This window comes from Synchiropus splendidus, chromosome 1 (genome assembly GCF_027744825.2).
Source record: "Synchiropus splendidus isolate RoL2022-P1 chromosome 1, RoL_Sspl_1.0, whole genome shotgun sequence".
NCBI classification, from domain to species: Eukaryota; Metazoa; Chordata; class Actinopteri; order Syngnathiformes; family Callionymidae; genus Synchiropus; species Synchiropus splendidus.
Window position 1 is genome coordinate 8,418,079 of NC_071334.1, and position 20,456 is coordinate 8,438,534.

The window sequence follows — 20,456 nt, forward strand, 5'->3', positions numbered from 1 at the left end:
ACCCCAAAAATACCACAAAAGATTGTGTATTTGCAATCCACTTCTGTCGTAAGGTAAGTACTATGGTCTGAATGTTGCTGTTCCAAAGAAGCCTGAGGGTGGGGTGAGTGGGATGGACTGAAAAACACAGAGAAACTTGTGCCGAATTGGCAGAGGGGTCATAATTAGCCTGTGTTGGTTGTGATGGCTTTGATGAAGGAGGTTGTAAGAACATTATTTTGTACGCTGATAAAGGATTCTGTCATGGTAAGCAAGTTTGAGCAGAACAGAATCATGTCATCAGCATATAATGAGATCCCGTATTCCATGTTTCCTAATTCAAGTGGTTCTATAGCCTCCAGCAAACTGGGGCCTGGTTCTAAACAGCGCTGAATCCAGTCCGTTCTTTAGTATTTCAGACTGTAGACAACACAACCATGGACCGCTGTACAAAAGTTTCATGAGTACAAAAAAATGATTTTTGTATTTCAGAGTCATATTCAGATGCGTATAGACTTTGATAGTGTGTTGAAGCAATAGCATTTATTGCCCTCAGTCACCACCTAGCGTGCCACGCCTGTCATTTCCACACCCTCTCTTTCTGCTCATAATCCTTTTTATTGCTTTCTGTTACATACACACACACACACACACACACACACACACACACACACACACACACATATATATATATATATATATATATATATATATATATATATATTCAGAGATTAATAGCTCACATGGATCTTGAAAGTTTTCTCCCACTGACCCATCTCTTATGTAAGGGATTTACATCTGAACGTTGTATAATTTATCATTTGTGCTCTCATGGAGGCCTTGAATACCTGATCCATTTATTGAAAGTACAAATCTAGTTGTTCCCCAATACATTTGAAAAAAATCTGGATCCCTTCACCATATGGTCTGATGTCGCCATGGACTCGATCTCAGTTTTGATTGAGTGAATTTGTTTAAATCGTGTTTTATGAATTTTAACATGAGCAAATGAGGCATCTTTTTTAATTGTTTGAACATTCTATATTGAGTTGGTGATGTGTTTATAAGATGAACTGGATGAACTGACATCTGGCTGCATTGTTCTCTTCCCCAACAATAAAACAGTTTAAAGCAAAGTTGCGCGGACGGTGAGGCATTATCGGCAAACTCACAGAGCCATAAACATATGGAAAACATTGACAGAAAGAGACTTTGGCTGGGTCCCGCTAATTCCGCTCGCTGACATAGAACGCGCGTGTCACGTGACTCGCGGGCTGCATTTTCCGCTAGTGTTCTGTCGTAGCGTGTTCGGAAAGCCAGACTCACATGCGCCTCCCTTTTATCTTTTTTTAATTTTTTTTTTCAAAGCAACTCAAGGAACCAAGGCCGACAGTCTGAGGGGGGTGGGCTCAAAGATGATATCCTGCCTCCGTCCCTCTCGCCTGACGTCTTCAAGGTCCGCTCTCAGTGAGCGCGCGAGGAGCTGCGGACTGACTCCAAGTAAGACATTTTCACTTGCTTTATCACCCAAACTCTGCATTCGAATACCGCGTCATTTGAAGTAGTGTAGCGACTCCATGACTGCAAATGGGCTCTTTTTATGGAGCCCCATTTTTTTTACAGTTGCCGCGACGGACGTCAGAAAACCCTCAGAAAAAAAAAGCAGTATTGTCATAATAAAACGTTATACACGCACTTTTAAGTCTGACATAGTATGTACATAGAATGTAATAAAAGGAAAGTTAAAAAGACAGACTTAATAGTCTGAAATAAATAAATATAGATGACATTTCGGGTTTTGTTTTACTTTCTTTTTATTACATTTCTTTTTTTTGCATCACCAATTTAAATTTCGCAAGTTTTCTTCCTGCTCCCAACAGACCACGAATATACACATTACAATAATACAGTACAATGATATAGTAAACGTGATACGTTTCACCAAACCGATGTAAAGTCTGTCTGAAGAGTTTTCCTCGCCATGGTTAGTGTTGGCTGGTGACTTCCCATCACGCAGTATTTGATAAGAGCGTGTCCGCTAACTCGAGCTGGAGGAAACTCGGAGTCCTTTTTCATAAGGCAACGACTCTACAGTGTCACTCAAAATGCGGAATTGCTTCTTTCCATTGACGAGTATTTCCCAACTGAGAACAATCGTGCCTCGCCGTCCTCTCGTCTCACACCACTAGAACGGTTTATTCATATCATTTATTCCATTCTAAAGTTACTTAACTTCACTTGCATTTCATTTTGAAGTCTTTGTTCTGACCCTCAGAACAAGGAGGTGAGCAGATCAAAACCTGCTCACTCTTTAATTTATGCTCCAGTGTGCCTCACTGTTTGTGTTACACATGAATTCTGATTCCTGACCGTTTATTGAATGGCTTCCAGTGTGGTGTAAGTCAGTATTGACAAGAGAAAGTGACTTTCATCACTGCAGCATATTGACTTCCAGCTTCATACAGATGTACATAGTATAGTTATCATCAACTCCAGTAAAATCTGAGAATGAAAAAAAAACATATGAGCACAACGCTGGTCGCAGTGTTGAGGCGTCCCCAAAACTTTCTTTTTTCTACATCTTAACTGGGTCCCACATGACCCAGAGAGATTTAGGTGATGGAAAGAGCCGGTCGTGCTTCATACTTGACACCACAGGCAACAAGGAAACGATGACATGTAGAGCAAACGTGTCAGGCGTGGGTCGGTCTGTCCAGAGAGTCGCCTCTGTGACCATTTAAAAGTGGACAACACTGTGAATACGAGCGAATGTGCTTGGCACAGTCTTGCAGATTGAGTTCAGGAGTCAATGATTTGCTACTTGGAAAGAGATTTGGTGAAAATCATTTGCCAATAAAAATGAAATGCCGAAGTCCGCTGATGTCACCAGCTATTCCGCAAGGTGACTTACGACTGTAAACGCCTCGGTATATAATTGTTTCAATTGAAAAAGTTGCTTAAAAACGCAACAGATCCGCAACATTGCGTATCCTTTACAGTAGTACCTATAACCCTCGCGTCTGCCATTTTGAATGGCATTCAACCAGTCTGGCTTGCGACCGGTTGGTCGGAACCGATAACCGATAAGTCGGATGTATTTATTTGTATTTCTATGGCCATTTCTATTATGTTGTCTTCACTAGCCTGACAAATATTGTGCTGCATTGTAATACAGTTATTTTGCTGTAATATTGTTGAGGTAGCCTGTGATTCCCACCCACTTAAAACTCTTGCTTCTTTAAGTAGGGAGAGGCGTCGCTGCGTAGGAGCTCATCACGGTTGCTTTCATTTACTCCAAAAGTGCTTTTTTTTTATTTCATGGTAAGTTTTAGTGATGGTGGAAGTCATGACCCAAATCTCAGAGTCGTAAATGGTTCCAAACGTGCTTTTAAAATGTCAAATAAATGTTGAGTCATGAGTGTAGCAGCACAGAAATGTACGTCCTTGAGTCAAGTTATGAACTGACTTGCTTTGTGTTGGTTGCACTTCAGGTTGGTAATAACGTAAGGTTCAAATCCAAGTCAGCTGCGGATGAAGACGACTGTCTGATCTGTCTGACAACTTTTGCTGTGTCCTCCAGTCAAGCCTGAGATTCATTGGTTGAAGCTGCTACGGTTCCAGCTAACAGGATGCGGTGAGTGCAAGGCAAATATTTATAAGGAAATAATCGCCACTGTTTTCTCGGTGGATGTCTTTAGATGAAGTCTCTCTGCGAGCACTTGCCCTTTGTGGTTTCGGCAGTGGGAGGGGCTGACCTGGTGCCATTGTGTTGCGAGGGTCCCTCTTAAACGTAAACGTGTGTTTGGTCACATATTCCATCAAGTTGGTGGAGAGCTTACAGCATCAGAGTCATGGCCACGCCCACTGGGACACATACATTCAGTAGAGCGGCACAATTAAAAAACATCGCAAAATAAAGCTGATGTATAAGTAAAAAAATAAAACATTGGAAAAACTACAAATATACAAAAAAAACGTGAAGATGGGGAATTCAAATGCAACATGTAACTATCTCTGTTCACTGCACCGATTATTCTAAAATATGTTCAGTGTTTATCCTTTCTACATCGCTGACGTGTCAAAGTGCGACAGCTTAGATGAGGTGACATGACTTGCGTTCTTGCTGGTTGTTATGAAAGTATACTAATATTACAGACAGGCATTAAACATTAAAGACATTCACAAAGCAACAACATGATCAAGACTGCAGGACACCAGAAAAACAGATGCATGGAGTCCCACGAGGAGGAAGCGATGACAGCGTCCTGGAATGAACTAATGTATCAACAAATCATATCTGGCTTTGTAAACAAACTCCTCTGGTAAAATCCACAGCAATATCTGATATCTGATCACTCAATATCAACTTTCTGGTTGGTCATGAAAACCCAGAAGACAAACATCAGTTTGGTGTGTGTCATCGCTTGTGAATGTGATGTAGATTTATCTGACATTTTCTCACTTTTATCAGAGAATAAGTACGAGTCCTGAATAATCTAGTGATCGAACAAGAGTGAAGGTCAACGCAACCAGTTTAACCAACCCATTTGACACCGGCTTTTTTGGCCCATCATGAATTAGAGCTGTGTGAGTTCATTGTTCCAGACTCTGCCTCAGACTGTTCAGCTCAGTCCGCGAACACCTAAAGCATTAACTGTGTCGAGGCTTCATGAAACAGTGTCCTCATTTTCAGAGCACAGCAGGTGGCGCTCTCAGTTCAAGAGCTGGGAGGTTTCACTGAAGTGGACGTTAGAGTAGGGTGTCATCTAGTGAACAGACCATTGAAAAGGAACACTGAAGCAGCTTAAGGTTGTTTGTCTCGGACGAAACAAGCTGCTTTCGCCTCTATTTTCACCCTTCTGCTGCTACCTCTTCACTCATTTACATGTCTTTTTTTGAGGACAGGATGCTGCACCCTTCACTGGTGTCTGGTCAGTGGTCAATGTTCAATGCATTCTCAGTTACTAGTTGCATCATCATCTTTGCTGCTGCACCTGTGCTGTCATAGATCATCATGAGGAAGTGGTGCCAAACACTGTCGAAACTGCAAACGGGGGACAGTGAGGAAGCTAGTTTGACGAGTATGAACTTATACTGAGTGGAAGCGCGAAAGTGAGTGGTGGACAAAAGGTGCAGAAAAAGTTGCCACAGTTCTGAGAGACATGGGAACAAATGTGAAAGTCTTTGACTGGGGAAGGGGTTATGGCAATGAGAAAACCTCACAAAAATAGCGACTGTATGTGTGGGGATTTGTTTATCCGACTTTGTGTGGACTTGACAAAACACTATCCTTGTGAGGACCATAGGACTTTGTGGGGACATTTGACTGGATCCCAGGTGAAGCCTCAATTTGAGGATGAAGACGTCAAAATAACTGGGTCATGACAATAAGGTTTCAGTTTGGTTCAGAGTCCAGGTTCAAGTTAGCCATTTGTCTTGGATGGTTAGGTCTAGGGGGAGAGGCTGGGGAAAGGGTAATGGCAATGAGAGGTCCCCACAAAACTAGCTGCCGACGTAAGCTGTTTTTGGTTGCTTCACTGAGGAAAAGGGAACATCTGAGGTGGTGTGTGAGGTGATGTGTTTTCTGGTAACGGCCGGATGTCCCACCCTGACTGCTCTGAGTCAGGAGGACATGTATGCTAACAGCCGTTCAGGACCCGCCTGGTTCGATTCCTTGTGAGGACCATAAGACTTTGTGGGGACATTTGACTGGATCCCAGGTGACGCCTCAATTTGAGGATGAAGACGTCAAAATAACTGGTTCATGTTTGGTTCAGAGTCCTGGTTAAGATGAGCCATGTGTTTTGGATTGTTAGGTTTAGGGGGAGAGGCTGGGGAAAGGGTAATGGCAATGGGAGGTCCCCACAAAACTAGCAAAACAAACTGTTATCTGTCTGTGCATGTTTGATTTCTAGTATCGTATGAGGGTTATATTGCACATCGTTCCTGCATGCTATGAGTATATTCCCAACTGAGAATAGTATATTCCTTTAAAAAAAAAATTTAACATACTTCAAGAAAATAAAACATTCTTCAGGCACCGGAAAGTTAAGCTTGATTTTCTTCCTAACTTTGAAGACAAGATCATGAGTGAGCTCAGAACGAAATACTGCATTCTAGCCAAATGCAGGATGAGCCACGAATCTTCCCCCACTCTGAGCAGTTTCACTAACCCGCCGTGGTGAGGGGTGTTCCGTGGGTGTGGTTTTGTCGGTTGTTGTGAGAGTTTCATCTGGTAGGCATCCATTTAGTGACCGTTGTGGTGTTGCACATTGCACGAATAGCTCAGTGTTACTCAAGTGTTTGTCATTTATCTCCTCAGACTCCGAAGGATGAAATGGATAAATACCAAAGTATTGCTGTTGGTGGTGAGCCTGGCACTCCTGGTCCTGCCCTTCTACCAAATCTCTGTCCCGGCTCGGCTGGATGTCAGCGACAGCAGCGCTTTGACGTTAGACGTTAAAAAAGCAGCAAAGCCGTCCATGAGCGTGGAGTTCTGGCCACAGTGTAAACAGAATGCGTCCATGGCAAACATCTCTGGCTTCAGTTCTCTTCCCGTGTACATTAAAGACTTTTTGTACCACCGTCACTGTCGCCACTTCCCGCTGCTGCTAGACGTGCCGAACAAATGTGGTGGAGCCGATAAGTCGGGAGACGTCTTCCTGCTCCTGGTGATAAAAAGTTCCCCTTGGAACCACGACCGCAGAGAGGTTCTGCGCAAGACGTGGGCGGCGGAGCGCGTCCACGGCGGTGTGTGGATCCGACGGGTTTTCATATCTGGGACGGCGTCGGAAGGATTCGAGAAACAGAGAGCCAACAAGCTGCTCCAGCTGGAGAACGAGAAGTACCAGGATGTGCTTCAGTGGGACTTCAGCGACACGTTCTACAACCTCACCCTGAAGCAGGTGCTTTTCCTCGAGTGGATGCAGAGCAACTGCCCCAGCGCTCGCTTTCTGCTGAACGGCGACGACGACGTGTTTGCTCACACCAGCAACATGGTGGAATATCTGCGAGGCCTCAAGGACAATGACGGAAGTAAGCACCTCTTCACGGGACACCTGATCAGCAACGTGGGCCCCATCAGAGCCACGCAAAACAAGTACTACATCCCAGTTCAGGTTTACGAGTCCAACAGATACCCGCCTTACTGCGGCGGCGGCGGCTTCCTCCTGTCGGGTCACACGGCTTCGGTGATATACAACATGTCCCGGTCCATCACCATCCTCCCGATAGACGACGTTTATATGGGCATGTGTCTGGAGAAGGCAGGGCTCTTGCCGACGTCCCACATGGGGGTCAAGACCGCGGGGCTGGAGATCCCCTTTAAATCAGTCGACGTCTTTGACCCCTGCTTCTATAAAGATGTCCTGCTGGTGCACCGCTTCCTCCCCTCCCAGCTGTTCCTGATGTGGCATCAAACTCAGAACCCCAGTTTGAAGTGTTTTACCTCAAACATGAGACAGCAAACTAGCCTTAAACAGGGTTGAGCCTTGTCAATGGAGAGAAATGTGGAGCGCTGGGAGCCTCTTTTTGCACTTAATATTCTTTTTCTTCACAAGTTCGGCCTTCTAGAGTAGACAGGGCGGGCGCCAGGTCTGTTTTCCCACCAAAGTTTGGATGAACAGTCCTTCCACTGAGTAGAGTTGGCACACAAGACGACCAGACGAGAGCTGGGTATCCATTCCATCCTATACTGGATTCAATCGGATTTTGAGGTTTCAGACAGAAACACAATTTTCCCCTATTTCTGCAGCTCATAGACGAATCAAAAGCCTGCAACCCGTAACTTGCTACCGATCGCTTCATGCTTAAACAATAATCTATAGGGTGAATGGGTGAATAACATTTACTCTTATAATAGACTGGTTTCCACAAGCCTTGCTGCAACTTTTACTGTTTTTGGTTGCTTCACTGAGGAAAAGGGAACATCTGAGGTCGTGTGTGAGGTGATGTGTTTTCTGGTAACGGCCGGATGTCCCACCCCGACTGCTCTGAGTCAGGAAGACACGTATGCTAACAGCCGCTCAGGACCCGCCTGCTTCGATGGCCTCACTCTGGGCTGGAAAGTTGTGGCTGTGCAGCTTAGGCAACACCCTTATTACAATTCTGCAGAATCTAGAGATTATATTCTCAACATCTATCTCCAAATCCTTTTGCTGTTTTTGTGCTGTTTAGGGGAAAAAAACAGCTGCTGAACATATCATATTTATTGCACTTTTTTAAATCATGTTGGTATATAAGAATAAGGGTATTTCTCATGTGTAATGTGCAATCATGACAGAAAAAATGTACTTTTACTTCCACAATTTGCCTCATGTGTCCATCCATCACCACCTTTCCTGGGTGAAAATGGGATGCGTGAATATGCTTTGATGAAACTGTTGGTATGGGATTCAGAAATGTTTGTATTTTGAAACAGTGTAAACATGTTCATTTGTCAGGTACAGTACAATCTCAGGGCTTTCTGGTTCATTTGAAATGTTTGTCTTGGAAGAAAATGATCTTGTGTGTTGTTAACTTGCTGCCAAGTGACTCTGCTTCCTGTCATGGAAAATCTGTGACTGTATTCTGGTCAGGCATGTGCACAGACAGATCCCTGGTGGAGCTCGAGCAGCAGCCCTTTTTCCCAGCTTCAGCAACAACGGTACTTTACAAAAGTAAAATACTCCTTCATCAATCCCGCCCCAAATGGTTTTGGTAGCTAAGTTCTGCTTGTTACCGCAGCTGAAAACATTGTTGCCGCAGGTAAAGCTTTACTTAAATGGAAAGCAGGGCTGCCATTTTTATTTGTTTTTGTTAATTTATTATTTGGTTATCAGCACGCTCACAATGTTGCCTTGCTGTTGACTTTGATGTCTTGATGTGCATTTTACTGTGTTGACTAAAGTAACTGTAAAATGAATTTAAATGAGTAGAATTATAATTTTTAATTCATAATTTCCAGCATTCATGTTTCGAGCGTGAGCCCCACCAAAATATCTGTGCACACGCTCGACTCTGGTGAAAAGGTTTTGGAATAAATCATCAGAACGAAAAAAAGAAACTTGATTGATTTAATGTTTTGAATAAAATAGTCACAGATTCTTTTTGCATAACTAATATACATCCCACATCGGAAACATCTTCCTGAGTTTAACAACGTAAATGTCAAGCCATTCTCCTGTCACCATGGAGGAAGGAGGACCGTCATCTACTGAAGGTAAATGATCACAGGACCAGAAGAAACGTCTCAGTTGCACTTCAGACTCTCCTGCATGAGGTTTTCAATTTGGTCGCTCAGGATGGAGAAGCAAGGTCGGTCCTCAAAGTTATACGTCCAGCACTGCTTCATCACGTCATACACCTGGAGAGAAAAGGAATATCAAAAAAGGAGTAAATAAATACAATTACAGGAGAAGATTTGGGCACTTTTTTCTCTGGTCTAACCTACAATAAGGTTGTTTTATCAGACGTGGACTCTTCCCAAACACCAATGGCTTTAATGCTACTCACACAAAACTGTTAAGGTTTCATCATTTATTCCAAAAGAAGAACCAAGCTTGGGTTGGTGTGTTTTCTGGCCTGTCTGGTGTTGATCCAGAGCCAGCTTGTTCTCACCTCACTAAATCAGTGGCTTGCTTAGTCAATGTACTGAAAAAGATGTTAAAAAAATGTGGGGAAAAAAAGATTATATCAAAAACCTCCAAGAATGTGTTCAGAAAAAAATGGATGTGTTTAATAATGTTTTAAAAATATAAAAGTATAACAGTACAGACTGACAAAATATTATCATTATATTATCATTAAAACCTTTTTGATGGGCCAAACATTCGGGGACTTAATGTCCTTTCCACTTCCTTTAGCCGTGACGTCTGACCCCAACACAGCCACAGCTCTCGTACCTTGGTTGGACAGTCAAGAGGAGCTGGTAACCTCCAGTCGTCCTTCAAAATATTCACAAGGTGCATGGAGATGGACGGACCCTGGACGCTGTGTCCGATCGCCTGCATGAAGAGCTGCCACCACACCAAAGTGGGTCCCATGAGCGACACTTTCACACACAACACTCCAAACTACGTCATGAAGGTTACTCTTTTGGGGTTGCAGTTGGGGTCACACAGAGAGAAGAGCTCGTGAAGCACCACGCCGAAGCTCCACACGTCCGACATCTGGGAGAAGCGGGATTCCTGGATAGATTCTGGAGCATACCTGCAGCCAAATTCAAAACATCGCACTTTTATATTTAACAATTTTAATCCTGAAGATGAGCCAATGTTGACCTTTCATAAATACATGCACAGCGCACGCTTTAGCTTTTATGTCATGATTCATTTTTTAAAAACAGATCTAGACGCTTTAATTTCTCATCACTGCATTAAAACATTTTGTCCACTTTTCCTTCACACAGTATTTTATCCTCAAATCGGATCATTAACATCACGAAAAGTAAGTGAGTGTCTACCGCCTCCTAGTGGAAAGACGGCGCACTGTACTCTACAACCACAGTCACCCATGTGTTTATCTGTCAAAAATATGACCCATAGTCCATATATAACAACTTAATAAAAGCATTACACGCGTGACTCTACTCTCTTACACTCATATGAAGTGATGTCATGATTTCGAGTCTCTAACTTTATTCATTCTATTTAAAACACGCATCATGTGGTCTCAAAGGCATGTCTCCGAATAGCTATGTGAAAATACCCGCATCCCTGAAGACATTACCTTAAATTAGATCATCTGATTTGATCATTTAATGTCCTTATTCCTTATTAAATGTTGTCGTTCTACAGCATGTGAGAGTAAATTTCTATTTATTTACATGATTTACATCATTTAAAAGAAGATCTCCCCGATAATATCGGGCAGGTTTTGTATTTATTTCTTGGTGCAGTTATTTTACAAGTCTACAGATGGTCCTACCAGAAGATGGGACTTTCTGTCGGCTGCGTGACTCTGTAATACTCCTTGTCGAAAGGGATGATCTTGGTGAGTCCGAAGTCTGCGATCTTCACCAGCGTGTCACTGGCCACCAGGATGTTTCTGGCTGCAAGGTCCCGGTGGACGTAGCGCAGGGTCTGCAGATGCTCCATCCCCTGGATGATCACACGATCAATGACCCACGTTTACAAAGTGTGTTGAAACCTATTTCTACCTATCCATACAGTGCAACAAAAGTACCAGTACTAATATAAATAAGAGATCCCCACACTTTGAAAAGCCTTGGTTTTGGATATTGAGTACAATGTTTGACTGACTGGCTTCTTTCTCTCAGTTAACTTTATTAAGATCTAATCTGCAAAGCAGGTTATCGACCTTGTCCCGTGACTGACTTGATCAAACTCATGTTTGCATCAGGAGGTCAGCCAAACTATTGTACCTTTGAGATTTGCAAGGCGAAGAGCAGCATGCGTTGAGTGTTGATCCGGCTTCGGTTCTTATCCATGTATCCGATGAGGCTCCCGTGGGGCAGATACTCCATCACCAGGCTCATACTGAGGCGGCCTGAGGGACGAGACCACACTCTACAATGCTGCCTACGACCGAGCACCTGAGAGGTGCAGTCAGTGTGGTGGTTTCCGACAAATCTAAAACAGTTTGGATCAGTCAAGTTCTAGAAAGCTCACGTGTAAACCGATATTTTCTGGCCATATTCCCCCTTGAGTTGCACACACACGGTTGTGTCACCTGCGCTGTAACAGACTCCACGATACTTCACGATGTAGTCACAATGCAGCCGGCTGAGCGCGTCCACCTCCTTCTGGAAGTCCTGCATGGTGGACTGCTTGGTGGCCTGGAGCTTCTTCACGGCCACCAGCTCACCCGTGTTGTCGCCTAGAGGGTCGTAACGGCACAATTCCACGCAGCCAAAGTTCCCCTGAAAGGATCAGTCCGGTCATCGCACCGTGCAATATTCAGTGAAGACCCAAGTGGTGGGTTAAGGATGAGGTTTCATGAAACAGTGCCCTGATTTTCAGGGGCCACCAGATGCCACTGTCTACTGTATGGACTTGAACAACTCATTCAATGAAACTGCACATCATTTCTAAACCAAGAGCGCCACCTATTGGCCTCTGAAAATGATAGCACTGTTTCATCAACCCTGCAATACTGTTTCATGATACCTCATCTACCCATCACAACTAACAACTGTGGTCTTGGATCTAAAGGACCTGCTTTCTGTCACATTTCTTAAGTCCAAACTAAAATCTTGTCTTTTTTTTTTTTTTGTCAAACTCAATTCTCATATGAGATACCAACATCTCAAATCTAGACCTCAAAAGTTGCTGTGGATTTCATGTTTATCGTGTTCAGGGGAAAAAAACAACTGAGTTTCTGTTCAACCTACTTTGCCCAGTAGTGAAATGTAGCGAAGGTGTCGCTCCTCAAATAAAGTCTGGTGGTGCAGACTGATGGTTCTGCTCAGGGCAGACTCAGAGACCGGCTCGGTGGCGTGCAGAATCACATAGTCTGAGGGTAAAAAAAATAGAGAAACAACTTGACATTCATCCATCCTCACTCCGTTGTTAGATGTTGATCTTGTTTTGGGGGTTGGAAAACGCAGGAACCCTTGTAAGGTAATTGTATTAGTATTAAGAAATTTTGTCGTTACGTAGCAGCTTTCATTTGTGGAGGCTTGAATTGACCAGTAAATTTTAAATCTCTGGGTTAAAAAAATATATGACAGCGGACATGGACTGTACGGAATTGGGTAGGTAGGCTTGGCTTTTTGCAAATGCAGCAGTTTTGCAAAATGCTGGTTAACCTCAGCTGACCCTTGCTCCAAAACAGTAGCAGATATTTGAACTATTTAATTGTATAATAAATACAGAAGCTACAGTCAAATGATCCTGTTTGACTTCTGTTAAACTGCTGCTCCTTGAAAGGCAAAAGAAACGGGCCGCAATGTCTTTATCAGTGCACTATATACGAGCAAGATAAGGCGCCATAAAACACATTAGACTGCAGGACTGCCAGTGAATTGCAAGGCATGAGTGACAAGTCTGTCCTTGTCAAAGTGGCGCCGAAGAGGAAGTTTCATTTCGGAATGGAAGCCCGAGAATCTCTCCCAGATCAAGTGGTGGGGTCAGCAATGTAACCAAAAACACCTCCTGCGGCATGTTTTTATGACTCCTCAGGTGAAGTGGCAACGTTCAGTCTCTCCTGGATGGCAGAACCCCTCACCCTCTCGCAAACAGGGTCCAACAACCCAGCAAGCTGTTTGGTGAACGACATCACTCTGCCGCTCCGAAAAAGGTTGGTTATTTTAGGCTTATTTTATTCTCACTAATGATGGTTGGTTTGTCCTCCATTTTAGTGTCAAAAAATATGATTTAAATGTTGTATTTCTTTACAGAAATTGTCTCATTTGTATTTACTTATTTATATTATAGGAATGTAGTCATGTCAACTACCTGGACTTTAGCTCTCCCCATACTAAAATGACAAATGCCTCTGTGTAACTGCAGAATTACTGTGGTTCTTCATGCCCATGAGCCTCCGAAATCCCAGATAACATGAGTATTTGACAAGCCATTCCCACCTAATGTGATCAAGCTGTTGAGCTGTCGGATGATGCTGCGGCACGGCGGCCTGAAGTCTGGCTGGTAGTTCATGCACTGATCGATCAGATCGGCCAGTTCGGTCCACTGGGAGGGGGGCAGCTGCTGCAGGTTCTCGTAGAACTGCTGCTTCTGAAAAGACAAGTCACTTAGGAAGGTTGGTTGTAGTCACGACACTCCAACTCTACTTGGTCTGCCGGAGTCACGCAAAACAAAGAGCATGGAGCACAACAAACACACACACACCAATACACATATAATCCATGCTGGAATGATCGGAGCTAAAACAAGCAAACATGATGTATAACTACAACCAAACACATTCCTTCACACCCGCAGAGTGAAAATGTATTTCCTCCACAACAAACACACACAATGTCGCGCATTGAATCATCAAAATACGAAGCCTCCTAAGCACCTCCCTGGTGAGGAGCTCCAAGCATGTGAGACTGAGTGGAGGAGTGTGGGACCAGGACAGACACTGTCGAATGCTTGGAAGAACTGGAGGAGGGGTCCTCAGAGGCCCAGCTACATCCACAACCCAGCCTCGAATAGTCAGTGGACGGATTTGATGATTTGGCATTTCGTTTAACGCAGTTTTTTTTATTATGTAAATATGTATTTTCTTGGGATTATTTACGTTTAATGTATTCAAGTGAAGGTGGAGACGGGGAACGTTAAAAGTCTCCTTCTTTCCCAACGCATCTCCAACATGTGCACAGGAACATCAAACATCAGTTTACCATCTGAAGGTCGCAGCCGTGCAGAGGTGCTTTCCCACCATTGAAGATCTCCCATACGGTGGCTCCAAAGCTCCACTTGTCACACTCCAGGGTCAAGTGATCTGGAGCATCCAGGACCTCCGGGGCCACCCAGGGAATTCTGTCCAGGATGACTGCACTCAAAACACCCAGGTCATCACACAATAAAAGTGGAGTGAATAAAAGTCATACGTCTTCTCTCAGAATCAGTGTCAGAATGTGTGTTTACCCTGCCTGCCCAGTGCCGTCACACTGATTCCCGGATCACTGAGCTTGATGAAGGGCGAGCTGCCCTGCGACAGATCTCCCTCTCTGGCCAGCAGAAGGTTCTTGGCGCAGATATTTCCGTGGACAATGTTCTTCTCTTCCTGCAAACCGGCAGCCGTTCATTTACCTTTCAAAGTCTCTGTGTTCCTGCTCATCTCACCAGGAAGTTGAGGGCAGAGGCCAGCTGTTTGGTGATGTCCAGTTTCCAGCTCACAGACACCGACCTCCCTCTCTTCAAGTAAAGGTCGAGGGCCCCGTACTTGACAAACTCCTGCACCATGACGTCTGTCGGACACAACAAGTTTGTTGTTACAGCTGAGCTGGAGTCAGACTTGATGCCAGAATCACTCACGCGGAGAAAACAAGACTGAGGCGAGGTCTGGAGAAACTCAACAGCAGAACATCCCGTGTAAGAAGTATTTCAGTTGGTGGACCCTATAAGTAAGTAGTACCCTGGATTTCTCTGTACAAATACAAGACTACTGAAAAATGTTCTAGACATCTAGAATTCATTTTAGGGATGGGAGCAATCCAGCATTGATATCGGGCTCCGATACCAACATTTTGCACAGATCGGGAATTGCCGTGATCCAAGAGCTGAGTCTGAGCTTCTCTGCGAGTTCACTGGAAACTGTGGAATGGATTTCCTGTACATTGGTGAGAAACAAGAGATGTGCCTCAGGAAGTTCATTCCACAGTTTGCAGTGAGCTCGCGGAGCTGCGGCATAACAGTTCAGCTTAAAGCGCGCAGCTATTTAGCAAGCAAGCGTTGAGCAGAATGCTTCTGGAGCAAAAACTCCCTTCCTTCAGTCCTGGGATGTGGGATATTGATGAGTCAGTTGGAACCCAAAGCACACGTGAATAAAGTGGAGCCGTGGTGTTTGCTGACAAAATATCAGCAAAGTGAAACACCATGTTGGATATGTTTAATTCTCAAAGACAGTGTTGTGCATTATATTAGTCAACTATCGCCGTTGTTGGACGTCACTTGTCATTCGGAAAATGGATTTATTTATGCTCCCAGTGCGAGTATATGATCTTTTACTGATCAAATGAAGCAGCGTCTTGTATCGACTCACTTTCTACGTCTGTCTTAGATTTAATATATATTGAATGCTGATGTGAAACCTTCAGCGTTGCAAAGTTGCTTTCAGGATAATGTTTTTACTGTTGTCAGAATTTCCTGACTTCCTTCTGTGTTCTTACACTCACCCCTAGTTTTCTTCTGTAATAAATGCACAATAAACAATAATGGTGAAAAAAAAACAGCTAATTGAGCTCTACTATCGGATCAGAGGAATATCGGTATCAGCAGATTCAAGGGCTCAGAAGTACAAAAACATGGATCAGTGCATCCCATTTTCAGCCCCCGTCACAGACACATGAAACTCAATTTATTTCAGTGATTCGGCTTGAGTCCCAGCCCTCAATATCAATGGACAGTTGCGTGTAGCTTCAGTTTTTAGATGGCGGGAGGAAACCGGAGTGCCTGGCAGAAGAGTCTGGGAGAAACTGAACTCAAACCTACCTAACCTTCCTGTTGTGAAGCTGCACCACTAAATTCCCTTCAACAATAAAGGTCAATAAAACTCAACAGGTAGCATTGTGAGTTGCTGGAACTCACTGGTGGATCCGCGCACGCTCACACCGTACACCAGCAGGAGGTGTTTGTGAGAAATCTGACTCATCACGCTGGCAGCCTCGAAGAACGACTGAAACGAGAAACATTCACCATCAGATTTTGTTTGTGTGTGTGTGAGTGAGCGTGTGCGGCACCTCCCAGCAGTTCTTGTGATCCACATCCAGCTCCTTGAGAAGAACCTCTGTCTGTTTCTTCTCTCCATCACGAACTTCGGTTTTGGTGCCTCGAAATATTCTGGTAAAGGATCCTTGACCGAGGCTCTCACCCTGACACGCCATATACACGAGATGTTATTAAGCGGAAAGATATTCTACGTCACCCACCATGAAAGCAGCAGCACCAAATTCTATGTTGTATTTAGGCTTTAGAGTTGTAAGTCAAATGTGATTGTCATGTTGTAAAATACTAGATGAAGATCGCCTACAGTCCTGTACAGATGATGTGGTTCCCCAGCTGGAGTCATCATGAGATGGTGAGACTCAGAAATGAACCTCACAAGTCCAAATTCAACAGGCCCTAAATCCCACAGTATGATTTTACAGAAGCCAGATGGAGAAGTTCTGAAGGCGTTTTCATTTCCACTTTCGCATCCAGAGGAGAAGAGAAATAGAAGTGGAATTTCAATTTGAGCACATGACTGGTTTCTCCCTCAAGCTGTTTCATCTAGCAGAAACTCAGAGTGGAGTTTCTCAACAGCCAGAAGTCATTGGAAGGTGTTCTGGTATGTCACCGTGAGGATCACTATCACTGTGCTGACTGTCAGGAAGTGAATGGCACCTCTCTTATTACAGTACTGTCTGAACTGCTGTGCCATAATGAAGAGAATGCTTTGCATGTGAGAAGTACATTGTGGCCTCCAATTTTATTACAGAGAAAACAAAGAGTTATTTGTACAGACTTGACCTACCCACGTCAGATCTTCAAACTTGATCATGTGGAACTGGATATCATTGAATTTGTTCTTTTCTAGAGTCTGGGATCCTTCAGTGCCCACTGTGCTGCTGTTGCGTACGATGATGAGGTTGGTCAGCTCTGCAGATTTGCACAAATTCAATGTTAGATTTCCATTTTATACCGATAACGGAAGAGCGCTCCCCTTGTGCTGCTGATGTGTTCAGTTCAAAATGAACCCCTTGAACGTACCTTTGGGGCGAGGTGGACAGCATCGGCCCAACTTGACAGGAATTTCCGCCAGCAGCAGTTTGTTGTGCTGGCAATATTTGGTGAGTTCCTTTAAGCTGGAGAATAATTTGGAAACACCAGGGAGACTGTACTTTTCATTTTTGATGATCAGGCAGTCTTTATAATCCAGTCCCAGAGGAGTCTGGCGCAGGTTTATGAACAGAAAGAGGAAGACTTGGTGAAAGATAAGTCAAGGAAATAATGTCATGTGGATGTTATACTGTATTATCAGGAAAAAAATACCAACAATATTGTAGTTTTCTTAAGTGTAATAAAATCATCGTGTTGAGATCAGATCTTATTTTACCGTTGCATTACTGCATCACTGAGGAAATGTGTCGTCTGACACCACTCTTCATTTCTCTTTGAATTTGATGGCTTACCTGCACACAGACAGTGAGGAAGAAGTTGTCGTAGTTTTTAGGGCTCTGCCGGAGAAGGAACGCTCCTCCTCTACACCCTAACTTTTTCAGCTTGTGGACTGCGAACTCCGACCTGCAGAGGTGCACAGTGGGAGTCAAAACGTGTCGCACAGGAGAGCGCCTGCCGCGCAGGCGACTCACGTGATCGGCCCGTGGCTGTGGTTAGACAGGCTGCTCAGGATGCTCGGCGGGGTGATGTCTTGGCAGAAGTAATGTGTGGAGTCTGTGGTCAGTCGGAAGTATCCATCCACCAGTGAGACAAAGGAGTGAGCGTCTCTGAGATCCTTGAACGTGGCTTCCTGTGATGAGAGTCAAGGTTCGCTCCTTGAACCAAAAGGTGGAAAGATCGAAGGTGGCGCTCTCACCAGACACTTGTCGTCATTGCGAGTTATGGTCACCATCCGATCGTCCTCGGAAACCTGCTCGTGGGACACTCTTATGATGGTGATGTCAATGATTTCTTTGAAATCGCAAAACATCTGCCATTCCTTGGAACAGGAAAAAAGGTGGAGTCATTCACTTGAAGACAATGGTGGGCTGAATTATAAATAGTCTAAAAAACACTGTGAAGAAGTCTGGATAGTGTACTGTTATGGAGATATTTACAGTAAAGAAGTAGTAATGTTACCAACCATGCTCCAGGGTTTTTGGCAGCAGACCTTACCGTTTCACCAGAATGTTGCCCTCCACCGGTTTCAATCCCGGTTTCTCCAGACACACGCAGAAGGGTAAAAGTTTGGCATGAACTTGAAGTGTTCACACAGAAGGACTCAGATCCCAGGGCAGGAACAATACTGGCCAGCTCAAGCAGGTACTTCACTTTCAAGCTGCACTCGTCCACAGAGCAGTTTACCAGCTTCTTCAGAAAATGCTTCAGAGTGTTTCGGATGCGAAAACGATTGAGGCGGTTCCTCCTTTGGATGTCTTGGCGGTGCGACTCCGGCAGGCATGACTTGTAACTGAAGCACAGGACACAATGATCGAAATGCTGCCAAGGAAAAAGTAAAAAAGTGCAAAAAAAATGAAGAAATGTTGAAGGATTGGTCAGAAGCACGGTACTTAGAGGTGGACTTCCATATCTAAAGGTCATCTCTGGTGTTGCTATTGGAGTCTCACAGATTCAGATCTTCAGTTTTGCATCTTGATTTGCATCTTGTAACTGAGCAACCATGAACACCACAATACAATTCAAGTTCCACCCCAGTTAGCGTAACAGGAAGCCAAGAACTGGTCTGTAAAAGTACCTCACAGACTTGCAGAGCTCTTGTACACTCTGATGACGTTCTTTCGCCATCCTCCACAAATCAAGCACCGCCAGGCCGAGACACTGCTCTTGAGTGCTCAAAGGTGGAGCCACTCCGGCCTCACTTGAGATGAAGTCACATCGTAGCTTTGGGGGGGAAACATGTTGTGAGTACTGTGTGGGACTTTGTTCAACGTTTGTGGTTCACCTGAGCGAAGAGATATTCAATGACAGCATAGTCCAGAACTGGACTGATCCGGTCACGGGTCAGGCTGTAGCGGTATGTGGCCCTTGGGCCCTGTCCGAACCAGTTTCCAAAGAAAAACCTGCAACATTTTTTTTCAACTTTTTCAAGACCTCTGAATCAGAGGTGGAGCTCAAACCTGCTGTACGCACCGGACCCTGAAGTGGACGTGGACGTTTTCTTCCGAATGAAAGGTGTGTGACGGAGGGTACCAGAATGAGCCGTCCCAAGATGCCAGCCCAAACAGAGTTTGGTAAACTGGCAGAATTCCTGCAGAACATCACCAGAAATATTTATATTGTTTTGTTTTTCTTGACAATCTCTCTACTAAACGTAGCTGTCGACTCTCACCACATTTTTTGGCAGCTTGTATGCAGACATCTTCAGCGCAGATTTGGCTGCAGGATATGTGCATTGTTGACGCGTCCTTCGTGGACGGGACAAAGTAAAGATGCACTTCTAAACTGGCACCAGCGCTGGAACTGGACCTGAGGCTGCCCTCCAAGTCACGGTTCATCAGGGGGGCAAACTCCTCCTCACTGACATCCATAAGCTCTGCTCAGAATTTAACCTTTTTAAAGGACAACATTGGCTCCGTCTCAATGTCTGTTAACTCTTGTTCAAGTGTTCCGTCTGTTTGCCTCATCTTCACCATCAAAAGAAATTTTCTTCAAATTAAAACAAACTAAGACTCTCTGGCACATTTTACTGCTCTGTCTTTAGAGTAAGATTTACATCACATCACATCGTAATTCAAGACTGTTGCAGGTTCTCAATATACAGTCGATACACGCGTCATGGAGAATCCTATCTATATATAGTATTATTGAATCTTACACCTGAAAATGAGAATTGATACTTACAGTATTGAGAGAGAAGAAAGTTACCAAAAAGAAAGGGACTCAAGTTGTGTTTCCGTGTTTGCATTCAGGAAGCGTTGAAAAGGATTTCCTGTTTGAGATGAGCAGATTCAGCCGCCACACGCTTGTGCTTTTAATCACCACCAGAAAGGTCTGTTCCTGTCACTGTGAACAGAACAGCACATGGCCCGGCGTGAACACATGGACAGATGTCAACCAACATCAGAGGACAGGTCTCCAAAAGGTGCGCTACACAGCCCGAGGACCTCACTGAGATTCATGGGTCCAGTTTAATGATCATGTTTGCTGCAC

The 20,456-nt window shown here is 44.2% G+C and overlaps 2 protein-coding genes across 4 annotated transcripts; one reads left to right on the top strand and one right to left on the bottom strand.

The window, feature by feature from the left end:
• Positions 1-654: 654 nt before the first annotated feature.
• Positions 655-9,057, top strand: LOC128762349 (N-acetyllactosaminide beta-1,3-N-acetylglucosaminyltransferase 3-like). The gene is made up of 3 exons (XM_053870552.1): positions 655-1,479; positions 3,471-3,613; positions 6,302-9,057. Exons 2-3 carry the CDS (start codon positions 3,609-3,611, stop codon positions 7,464-7,466), a joined length of 1,170 nt encoding a protein of 389 aa, XP_053726527.1. The 5' UTR covers positions 655-1,479; positions 3,471-3,608; the 3' UTR covers positions 7,467-9,057.
• jak3 (Janus kinase 3 (a protein tyrosine kinase, leukocyte)) lies at positions 9,039-20,219 on the bottom strand. Of its 3 annotated transcripts, none has more exons than XM_053870512.1 (24): positions 20,148-20,219; positions 19,636-19,839; positions 19,437-19,554; positions 19,249-19,366; positions 19,042-19,187; positions 18,462-18,756; positions 18,163-18,285; positions 17,939-18,096; positions 17,759-17,870; positions 17,337-17,517; positions 17,101-17,225; positions 16,328-16,459; positions 16,176-16,263; positions 14,712-14,836; positions 14,514-14,652; positions 14,267-14,418; positions 13,505-13,655; positions 12,311-12,432; positions 11,650-11,839; positions 11,342-11,466; positions 10,885-11,057; positions 10,050-10,167; positions 9,861-9,974; positions 9,039-9,322 (listed from the first exon to the last, which is right to left on the bottom strand). In XM_053870512.1, the coding sequence occupies exons 2-24, from the start codon at positions 19,832-19,834 to the stop codon at positions 9,209-9,211; spliced, it is 3,318 nt and encodes a 1,105-aa protein (XP_053726487.1). In that variant the 5' UTR covers positions 19,835-19,839; positions 20,148-20,219; the 3' UTR covers positions 9,039-9,208. The 3 variants fall into 3 exon arrangements, 2 of the variants coding, with proteins under 2 accessions (XP_053726487.1, XP_053726498.1); XM_053870523.1 differs by having other exon boundaries at positions 19,636-19,855; positions 20,148-20,208; XR_008415553.1 differs by lacking the exons at positions 9,039-9,322; positions 9,861-9,974; positions 10,050-10,167 and having other exon boundaries at positions 10,912-11,057; positions 11,589-11,839.
• Between the last annotated feature and the right edge of the window lie 237 nt (positions 20,220-20,456).